The 11,469-nt window shown below is 33.5% G+C and overlaps 1 protein-coding gene across 2 annotated transcripts; it reads left to right on the top strand.

Annotated features, from left to right (window-relative positions):
* Positions 1-4,492: 4,492 nt before the first annotated feature.
* Positions 4,493-8,387, top strand: LOC142607182 (disease resistance protein RPM1-like). 2 transcript variants are annotated; one of them, XR_012839256.1, is made up of 2 exons: positions 4,493-7,532; positions 8,133-8,260. XR_012839256.1 is itself a non-coding variant. In XM_075778607.1 (2 exons), the coding sequence occupies exons 1-2, from the start codon at positions 4,657-4,659 to the stop codon at positions 8,251-8,253; spliced, it is 2,943 nt and encodes a 980-aa protein (XP_075634722.1). In that variant the 5' UTR covers positions 4,493-4,656; the 3' UTR covers positions 8,254-8,387. The 2 variants fall into 2 exon arrangements, 1 of the variants encoding a protein (XP_075634722.1); XM_075778607.1 differs by having other exon boundaries at positions 4,493-7,478; positions 8,133-8,387.
* The last annotated feature ends 3,082 nt before the right edge of the window (positions 8,388-11,469 follow it).

The raw sequence follows: 11,469 nt of genomic DNA, 5'->3' as shown, positions 1-11,469 counted from the left end.
CACGAACCGGTGTCAAGAACCGTGCGGTCCAACCCCTTAGCAATTTTTTTAAAATTTTTTTTATTTTATAAAAACAACTTAACACAATTTTATTCTACTTAATTAAATTATCCATCTCTTATAAGGAATAGAAAAATTATAATTAAAATCCTTCAAAGATATTCAATTTTATTTCAAAAATTAATCATAAATTTTAATGTTTTCATGATTATTATTTTATTATATTAATTCTTATTTAATTATTAAATATATGCTTGAAAATCATTAAATTTTCCTCACAATATTAGTCAATTTTGCTAGTTTTATAAATTTAATATCTATATTTAGGCTTTAATTAATTATTAAATTAATTATGACATCATCACGGTTCGATCCCAATTCAACCTCAAAAATCTTGAACCTCTTTCTTTTACGGTTCAATTAACGGTCCGGGTTTCAAAACCTTGCTTGGAGGATTCAGTTCAGTGAAGTTGTTCTCATATATTGATATTCTATTAATTAATGTGGCATGGGGTGGTTTAGCAAAATTGTTTACCAGCTTAATACCAATTGACAAACAAACAATTTTTTCTTAATATCTTCGCACGTTTGTTAGTTTCGTATATGGGTTTTTGTGTAGATTAAGTTACATAGATGGTGTGTGGAAATAAGTTTTGTGGATGCGTGTGCATGTGTTATCCCCCAATTCCTTTGAGCCCAATCCACAAGCACACGTTTAGTTTTGTAATACCCCATAATAATAAGTTATGGGGTATGCATGTGTTGTCGCCCAATTCCTTTGAGCCCAATCCACAGACCCAAAAATAAATTCGATTTGCTGAAAAACCCTCTATTATATTTATTCCACAAAAAAGGCCGAGGAAGTCTTACAAAAGATAAAAAAAGCTTGGGCCCCTGCCCATCTCTGATCAGGCCTAGTGCTATTACAAGAATGAATATCATCGAACTTTTATTGTTAAAATATCTTAGCCATAACTTTCCAAGCAGCATCATCACCTGCTTTTTTTACTGTGAAGCACTGAAGCACATCACATGCAAGAGAATAAAGAAGATGATAAAGCGAAAAAGGGAATTCAGAGAAAATTGTGGTAGGCTTTTGAATATAAACTATTGTTAGTTTTTTTTAATTAAAAATCTTAACTATTTTTTTAGTGTGTGTATTAAAAATACTTAGTATTTTAAAGAAAAAAACAGAGAAAATTGTGGGGCTTAATAATAGGGGGACATTTATGTGAAATTAAGCAAAATAGATTTTTTTTTTGTCATCAAATTTGAAGCCAGAGTCGGACACACTTATCAACGTTCCTAATTCTCTCATCTTTAATCTAAGCTAACGTCGGATTCAGAGGTGGTCTGATCCCTCATCTGTTGCTCTAAACCTCTTCCTCCCTGCCTTGCTACTCAACTTCAAACCCAACCCCCCATGGCCTAAGCTTGAGAGCTTTCAAAACCCAACAAAACCTAAACCCAAATACCAAGAAATCTCCAACAAATCACCCGACCACTTCAACCCCTCCAAACGAACTTAGGTCAGCATTACCGATGAATATTTTTCTCTCATCACTAACAGACATACGCTTGCTTTAGACTAGAAAGTACTCTTTACCTGAATTGAGATCCGGTGCAATAGCATCATGCGATTACCCTTTAGTTGTGAGAGAGGAGTTAAAAAATGAAGTGTAAAAGTAAAATGATCAAAAGTTGAAGGTTAAATTTTTTTGAATGACCAAGATTAAAAGTGATTTTTAGAACTTTCGATCCAAACCATTGATTTGTATATTACTATTACATCGGATCTCAAACCTTTTTACCAACCTACAATGCTTTTAATCTTTCTTTTTTTTGGTTGAGAAGAACAAGTGAACAACGCATTCAAACCTGAATGTTAGGCTGAACATAATAATTACTATGGTCTTGTAACCGACCTTGCGATAAATTCAGTCTATAAATTATAAACTTATCTCCAACCATTTAATATTATCTTTCAGAGACCCACTTCATTTATTGTTTATAGACTATAGCCTGCAAAAAATAATAAGGTATATCTTCACATGAAATATTAGAGAGTCAATTCAATCCAATGCTTGTTACTTGCCACTAGAATGGCAGGAGTAGGACTTGTATATTTCTTTCTGTATTAAGCTTATGCTTGCTTGATCTATGGCTACCATAGGGTAAGAATTCGAGTTGAAATTTTGGCTTACCTAGGAGGCTCGGATACTATATGTATCTAGACCAGAATATTATGGACCCCGAGCCCATTCAAAAAGTAATCATATATCCAAGTCCAATAGATTCCCTGTTTCTCCTTGCTAAAATTTACCTCTTGCTCTTGCATCCGTCACATGTAACAAAAGTCTAATCAAATGTGAATTTTATTTCATATATCAAAAGTCTCATGATAGGTCTAACATGCCCTTTTAAGGTTGTTTTTAGTTTATGTTATAGCGATATATCAAAATTCTCTCATGTGAAATCCATTTTCTTGTGAGAAATTTAATACATCATAATACCAGATACTTTCTCTTTTTAAGGGCTTAAAACAGTTGTGGTGAAACTAAAATTATTATTAGCTTAATGAGTATTTTCAATTGGGTTAAACACAAAAATTTGAAAAGCATTTTTTAAAAGGAACATTTATTTAAGAAAAAAAAAACAAAAAGAAAATTTTAACATTTACTTACATCCTAAAATTATTTAGATGGATTTATTTATAAGACTTAGATTTGAACAACATATTAATATGGGTCCAACCCAAATTCTTCTTCTTTCGAGTTCCACTGCACACACATTTATGACTTAGAGTCTCAAATCTCTAGTCAACTATATATTCATTGCATTGTGATCTCACATGCTCATCACGTGTCAAAATGAACCCTGCCATGTCAAAGACCAGGCCTTGCTTTTGAGGTAATGTTTGGGTTCTTTGAGGTTGATGTGAGATGGTAGCAACTACTAATAAAAATTTGACACGTTGAGTGCCAATAGTGTGCCACCTGTTGGCTTGTTCAAACATGCCATTTTAAGGTTGTTTTTTTTGTTTATGTTATAGCGATATATCAAAATTCTATCATGTAGAATCCATTTTCTTGTGAGAGATTTAATATATCATAATGCCAGATACTTTCTCTTTTTAAGGGCTTAAAACAGTTGTGGTGAAACTAAAATTATTATTAGCTTAATGAGTATTTTCAATTGGGTTAATGAGTGTGCCACCTGTTGGCTTGTTGAGAACCAAGCTTAAGATGTCTCTCTCTCTTTTATTTATTTAATGAAAGGAAAGACTTTATTGAAACCAACCAGCCATAACAAAAGGCAAAGCCCAAAATCAAATGATCCAAAAAAAAAGAATCTGTGGAAGAGTATTAGGCTACGGAATGGGCTGCTTTATTTGCTGGCCCAACTAAAACTAACATTATCACAGCTAAAGTTTTTGATTCTTCAAAGAACCCCAAACCCATTGCTTCTTTTTTGATTCTCCAAGGAACCTCAAACCCATTGCTTCTTAAGGCCTCAATGTCAACGCAACTCCTAGAATCTCCTTTAGGCTTTAAGATGTCTCCTTGCATTATTTCCCAAAGTTCCTAATTATTCCATATTAACTGACAAATAAATACAAAAAAAAAAACCCTCCAAAAAAGGGGAAGCGAGAAAACGACCAATTAATGAATGTACAAGGGACAAAGTTCTTTTAACAAGGATATAATTTTGCAAGGTCATGTAGAAGATGACCGCTCTCTTGTCTCATTCTATAATAATTGTTGAATTTCACTTGGAACTCAAGTTTCTAAAAAGTGCTACATAACTAAATAAGTTTGGCCGGATGTCTTTCTCCTAAATTTTTTGAAAAATAATTCTATTTGGCAAAAAAGTCATTGAATTGCTACTATTCTATATATAAATAAAGGTTCTAAAAAATTGGCAACGAAATTTCTCATATATAAAAAATTGCTACTAAATTGACCGTGAGAAAATCTTGGGAATATATCATATGATTATACTTTCTTAGAAATAATCACATAATTTTAAGAAATGTTTGGGACTAGCACTTACAAATCTCATTTATTATTTTTATTTAAAAAAAAATATTGATAGATTTTTAAAATCTGATTTTTGGTATAGGCGTAAATTAAATTCTAAATCTTTTATTCAATCATTAAAAACTTCACAAACTATCTAAAACTAACGTTTTTGTTTTTTACTTGACAAAAAAAAAAAAATTGTAATGGGAAAAAGAAGAGACGTTTTTTTTACTAGACCAAAAAAAAAAAAAAAAGATGTAGCGGGGAAATAAATAGTCGTGGGTTTGTTTGTGAGAAGTGGGAAGAAAAAGGAATCGAGATTGAGACATGTTCAATAGATTCCCTGTTTTTCCTATTTCTTTGATACAACTAGAAGTCAAAGGACTATTTCTTTAATACAACTAGAAGTCACAGGAGCAGTAGGGAAATTTCAGAAAGTCACCGTTTGTATTTTCTAGTCCGGTCCTCCATAAACTCTTAAAGACTGGCAGCTCGTTTCCGTGCTTCCTTGGTGGTAGCTTAAAGCCCCTTTAGACAAGCTCAAAGAATAGAACCAATCATTTTCTTTCTATAGGTGTAGCCATATCAATGATCCTAGCTAAAGGTGTGTGGTGAAATGATCTAAGGAGGATTAATGGCAGAAAGTGCAGTGAAGCTACTTATTCAGAATTTGATCCCGTTGTTGACCCAAGAAGTGACACTGCTGGAGGGTATCCATGACAAAGTTGCTGACATCAATGGTGAACTTGAGAGCATTCAATCCTTCCTTAAGGATGCAGATGCAAGGGCCGAGATGGGAGACATGAGTGCCGTCGCAAAAACATGGGTCAAACAGGTAAGGGAAAAATCTTATAACATAGAAGATGTCATTGATGAATACATATTTCATTTAGCAAAACATCCTCAAAGGCAATGGCGGCATTTTCGTTTTCTACATAAGGCTTTTCACTTTACCATAAATCTGAAATTGAGACATGTGATTTCCTCTAAGATTCAAGGGATTAACAATGATCTCAAGTTGATTAGAGAGAGAGGTGAAAGATATGGCTTCAACTTCTTGGAGCAAGGAGGACCGAGCAATGATGTTAGACATGATAAATGGCATGACCCTAGAGTGGCATCCCTTTTCCTTGAGGAAGCAGAAGTTGTAGGCATTGAGTCTCCTAAAGCAGAAATGATAGAGTGGTTGGTAGAAGGACCATTCAATCGCATGGTGATTTCGGTGGTCGGCATTGGTGGGCTTGGCAAGACCACTCTTGTCAAGAAAGTGTATGAAAATGAAGAGGTGGTAGCACACTTTGATTGTAGTGCTTGGATTACTGTTTCTCAATCATACAAGATAGAGGAGCTATTAAGGCACATGATAAAGCAATTCTACAAGGCAAGTGAGGAGTCTGCTTATATGAGTATTGAGTCTATTGACACAATGGAAGAGACAGAGTTAATTGAAGAAGTGAGGCAATTTGTACTTGAACGGAGGTATGTAGTAGTTTTTGATGATATATGGAATATAAGCTTTTGGGGATATATAAAACATGTTTTACCAGATAACGGCAAAGGTAGTAGAATAATAATCACAACTCGAAGTGAAAGTGTTGCTCCCACTAACAAAGAATCTCTATCTTATCATGTGTATAAGTTGTCACCTCTACCTTTAGAAAAAGCCTACGAACTTTTCTGTAAGAAAGTATTCCAATGTGAATCAAGGGATTGTCCTCTTGAATTAGTTGAATTGTCACATCTTATAATTGAGAGATGTGAAGGGTTGCCATTAGCACTTGAGGTTATAGGTGGTCTTTTGTCTACCAAGGAAAAGTCTGCTTTTGAGTGGCGCAAATTTCTCGATAGCCTTAGCTCAGAGCTACAAAGTAATCCTCATCTCCTAAGTATTACCAAAATTCTATCACTTAGCTATTTTGATCTACCTTACAACCTTAAAGCTTGTTTCTTATACTTAGGCATGTTTCCAGAGGATTACTTCATCAATTGTGCAAGACTAATTAGGCTTTGGATTGCCGAGGGCTTTATAAAAGAAAAACAAGGGATAACATTGGAAGATGTTGCACAAGACTACTTGAAACAACTCATTCATAGAAGTTTGATTCAAGTGGAACATGTTAGTTTTATTGGCAGAATTAGAACGTGTCGAGTTCATGATATGATGCGTGAGGTCATTCTATCTAGGTCGGAGGACTTAGGTTTCCATTTGGTCTCAATACAAAACTACTCAAGTTTTGATAGGATTGCTCGACGTCTCTCAATTCAGAATAATGTAGATACTCCTTTGAAGTGTATTACTAGTTCCAAAACTCGTTCTATTCTCATTTTGGGAGTAGATCAAGTGCCTAATGCTTTTCTTACTACTTGTTTTGTAAATTTCAAACTCATGAAAATTATGGATTTCGAAGGTGCTCCTATAAATCACATTCCTAAGGAAGTAGGCAATTTATTCCATCTAAGATATTTAAGCTTGAGAGATACAAAAGTACAGGTGCTTCCAAAGTCCATAGGTAAACTACAAAACTTAGAGACTTTGGATTTGAAACGTTCCCTTGTGTACAAGCTACCAATGGAGATCAATGGGCTCTATAAGCTACGATACCTCATGGCCTTCATTGGAAACAATAATATTGACGTCAGTTTTGGTTCTCGAATACCAGTGAAGATACAAAGTGGCATTGGGTCTTTAGAGTCCTTGGAGAAGCTTTATAATGTGGAAGCCGACCATGCTGCCCTTGTTGAAGAGTTAGGAAGGTTGACGCGGTTGAGAAAGTTAGAAATCTCTAAACTAAAGAGGGAAAACGGGATGTCTTTGTGCACTGCATTGGAAACAATGAGCTACCTTCGATCGTTGAGACTCAGTTCAACAAGTGAAGAAGAAAATCTTGAATTGCAATCAATGTCTTCTCTTCCATCCTTGTTACAAACTCTCAGCCTAAAAGGTAGACTAGAAAAGTTGCCGGAATGTATTGTCAAACTTAAGAATATAGTTAAAATCCGTTTACATTGGACAAAATTAATGGATGACCCATCAAACATTCTTCAACTTCTTCCTAATTTGATGGAACTTCGGCTTTACGAGGGATACGAAGGTGAGCAATTACATTTTAAGGAAGGAGGCTTTCAAAAACTCAAGTTGCTAGGACTTCGAAATTTGAGAGGATTGAATAGTTTGAAAATAGATGAAGGTGCCTTGCCTCTTCTTGAAAAGCTTCGAATTGGATCCTCCCCAGTGCTCAATGAGGTGCCCTTCGGAATCTGCCATTTGAAAGGCCTCAAAACTTTGGAATTTTGTGATATGCAAATGGAATTTGTGCTTAGTATGCAACCAAAGGAAGGCCATGACTTTTGGAAAGTTGAGCATGTTTCTGTCGTCAACTTCTGTTATGGGATTCAAGGGGAACAGTACAAAACCTACAAGCTTGGTGATTCAAAGTTGTTGGAGCTTTTGCAAAGGTAATTCAGGAATTGGAGAATCAAAGTTCCCTCATCACTTCAATAAAATTACAGGTACTAAGCCATTAGACTATTATTTTTACAGAGCTACCAATTCTTTCTACTTGCAATCTCCCATTTATTTTCTACAAAATGAAAGATTTAGATAGAAAAACAGTCCAAATGTTTATTGTAACCTTTAAATCTTCCTTATTATTTTTTTTTTCTCTTTCTTATACTATTGCTTCTAATTGAAAAGCTTCTATAGATAAAATTGAAACTGATCATGTAATAATTAGTTTGAAACTTCTCAAAATTCTATAAATATGATGTGAGTAAATGGAATCAAAGTTTGGAAAACAAACATTATGGGAACTATTTTTTGGTGAATCAAATTGTCTCTTGTTCTAGGATTTATTCCCCAGTTTTAACATTAATATCAGTTTAAAGTTTATCATTTTGAATAGATTTTTTTTTTTTTTTAAATTTTTAAAAACTTGCATTTGTAAATATGTTCATTTTGATAGTAAAGAAGTCAGAGTGCTCAAGTTGTGTTTGCTGTCAAATTTTGTTTCTAAGCCTCCATGTTTCCCATTCACATATTACAGACTTTTTTGTTTGTTTGTTTGTAGTAACTTTTCATTTATACTGAATTTTGATAACTGTTATTGTTAGGCTTCAACTATCAATGTCGATGTCTCAATGGATCATGAAGTGCCACATCGAACAAGATTCTTTTTCAATCAATTTGCCGAAACATCGACAACTGATTGTCCCTTGGATAGCTACCTTGTAATTGTATTGCTATAATAAAGTTGTCTTTTCCTGTATCAAGAAAATTCAACTCTCGAGAACATGATACGCAGAACAGTCGTGTTTAAATTCAATTATATTTGTTGTCTTCAGGGTGGTTTCAAGTATGTAAACTTCATATAGTAATTCATTGGTTGTGATTTTTCCATGTTTGGTTAGTTGTCTTTATTCCGTATCAATTTGGTTGTAATTCATGCAATTATTTGCTTGTATTTTTTGTGGGATTTAATGTTATGTGTGTTTAGTTTAGAGTCGGTGAAGAATTGCACATTTAATGGAACTCACAAGTGGGCCTATTCACTAGTTACTTGAGAGCATAGTTACTAAACCTGGCCCAAATATTGACCCGGTCTATGAGTCAGGTGATTGGGTCATTAGTTCAACCGATGGATTACTGTTTGAACCGTAGGATCAAATAAATATTTTTTAATAAATAAATATATAATATATAAAAATAGGTTCAAGAAATTATTATAACATAAATATATAAATTAAAAAAAATAGGCATATGCTTAAATTAAATTGGAAATTATAATTCAAAATCAAGATTTCACATTAACAAACTACACTTTTGAAAGGATAGTCTTGGAGGTAGGTAGATAGACAGAGAAATGTATTATTATTATTATTTTTTTCATTCTTTAGGTTCTCTCCTCTTTAATTTATCATATTATAACACATTAAACAATAAAGAAGTTAATAAAGTGGACTTATAGATGTAATTTTACAAATTTAATAAATCCAACCTAGTTATATAAACCCATCTAGGTTACCTGGGTTGCCATAAACCCGTCAGAATTGACTAGATAGTCTAGATTTAACTGGGTCTTATGCAGAAATGGTCCATTTAAAATTAGCTAACAAAAATCTCAATTTGAATGCATCACAGGGGAAAGAACAAGGGAAACGTATTACACTATGCTAAATATTCTCTTGATAGTGTTTATGTACTATGTTCAGCAAATGTGTAACTGTTTATGGCAATGGTTGAAATTTCCAACATGGTTATAACCATTTCCAACAAGGGTGCCTCTAGGTCGCTGCACATGAGCATTCCTTTGAAGCCTACATTTTAACGAGGCTGGTGAAGACCAAGTTTTGTAAGGAGAGTTCGATGCTCAATAACTCTTGGAGGCAATAAACTCATAATTTAACAAATTTTTGTGTTCAGTAGTGAATGACCGAGACTTATAACTGGGGTTTGCTACATATACTTGGTGACCTCAGCTGGGAATTTTGGTTCTCAATTGTTGGCCCATAGATTTTTACCTTTTTGCTCATTCTCTATTTTATAGGTTTAATGTGCAAATCATTTCATTTAGGCTTTAGCAACTTGGATGTCTTAAGACTTGCAAATTAATGGTGGTACTCAATAATAGATTTTCTCTTTTTCATTTGTGGTGTATATTTTGTTAGCTGTATGTAAAATATACAAGTTAAACATGTGCTTGCCTTTTAGACATTTCTGTAGAGGAATCCTTCATGAACATATTTGATTGTTGACAGTAAGGAAATTTATGGATGAATCATGAATTGCTTAGGAAATGTGGTTTTTCTGGTACTTGAACGTATGAATTCAAAGTTTATATTGGCTTGTAAAAAAAATATCACAATTTGAAAACTGTACCTATTGCATTGAATCTTTGTTTGACAACTATTGGTGAATGCACACGTGTCAGCACAGCACAACTATAATTAGATCTCACAAGTTCTTGAAGGCGATTGGCATAATCTAGAGCTGATGATTGGTATGACTTGTTAAATTGATAAATAAGGTATCTTTGGGGTACAGTATACGTTGCGAATGTAATGAGAATTCAGTGAAGCTGTGCCAATATTTGACTTCGAATAGAATAAAACGATAGGAAAGAATATGTGATTAACCACAATAGTCAACCCCAAGAAAATTTGAGACCTAAGGCTTACCTTTTGTTGTTGTTGTGTATATGTGTGTGTCTGGGGGGTGGGGAGGTGGGGGGTTCTTCAGTTTTGTTGGAGATAAAAGTATAGCATTACAAATAAGGAATATGATCTATCTTTACTAGACATAAATTTGAAAATGTTCCTTGGAGCTATAATTCAATTTTTTATGTATCATCTTGTGGTGTTTTGCAGGTTGTGAAGCACCAAATTTCAGGTATGATGATTTCTTTATTTTACTGGATCAAATATTTCAATTGCGCTATATAGAGGCAACTAGTTACATATTCTGTTAACTGCTTGCATTCATAAAAGAAAAGTGTCACTCAAACTAAGAGGATAGAGTTATATGACAACATTCAATAGTTACATTGGATCATTTAAGCAAAAGAAAAACAACATAGGTGATAGAAATGATTTTTAAAGGACGGCTAGCTGAGCTGCTATTTTTTTTTTTCCCTTGGTTCTCTTAGAGATAAGTCTTGCCTTCTCTAGGATTAAGGATTTTGAAGGAAATCCGCTTTTTGTGCAGCTATGATCCTTCTTTTCTTAATTTTCACAAAACTAGTACATGTAGAAAGAAATCAAACAGTAGAGAGAATATTTGGAGATTAGAAAGCTGGTATAGTAAGGTTACATCTCCTTTTATAACACAGCATTATCTCTAGACAAAAAGAATTTCAAATTTCAAAACCAAATTTATAAAGAGTAATTCTCCGAGATAAAATCTTGCCTTCTATTGGATCAAGGAATTTAGGGATGAAGGAAATTCATTTTTTGTGTAGCTACTAGCTATTGTAATACACCGTTTTTTTTTTTTTATACCAATTTAATTATTATACTTAAATTATAAAAGAGGCTTACAACTAAATGGATTAAATTGATCTGGGCCTAAGATATTAAAAGTGAGATATATACTTTGGAATATGAAGCCCAAGTAAGATGACATAAGTGTGTATATATATATATGGGCCTTGTTAAGCTTTAAAAAAAATTAAATTAAATAAATAAAACCCTAGCTTTCTTCCTCTTTGGTCACACGTGTATTTCCTTTTGCTTCAGCCGACTATTGAACTCTGCTTTCTTCACTGGCGTTGAGTTGGAGTCTACAAGTATGTTTTTCTAATGCTCTAGATTTAAGAAGTTGGAATAGTCATAGGTAGAAATTGTTATGAACCTAGACTATCTCTATACTAATGGAAAAGAGTGCAACCTCCATTGTTACCCGAATCAACCATCACCTTTTTGTTATTGGCTAAAACAAGTCCAACAGCATCAT

The sequence above is a fragment of the Castanea sativa genome, chromosome 8 (assembly GCF_040712315.1).
Source record: "Castanea sativa cultivar Marrone di Chiusa Pesio chromosome 8, ASM4071231v1".
In the NCBI taxonomy this organism is placed as follows: Eukaryota; Viridiplantae; Streptophyta; class Magnoliopsida; order Fagales; family Fagaceae; genus Castanea; species Castanea sativa.
Note: the sequence above shows the minus strand (reverse complement) of the source record. Positions and strands in the feature narration are given on the sequence as shown.

What these genes read in the sequence shown, in the direction of transcription:
- LOC142607182 (XM_075778607.1), top strand. Translation starts at nt 4,657, where the DNA reads ATGGCAGAAAGTGCAGTGAAGCTACTTATTCAGAATTTGATCCCGTTG. An exon ending in TTGTTGGAGCTTTTGCAAAG is followed by an intron (nt 7,479 to 8,132) that starts GTAATTCAGGAA and finishes TGTTATTGTTAG; the next exon opens with GCTTCAACTATCAATGTCGA.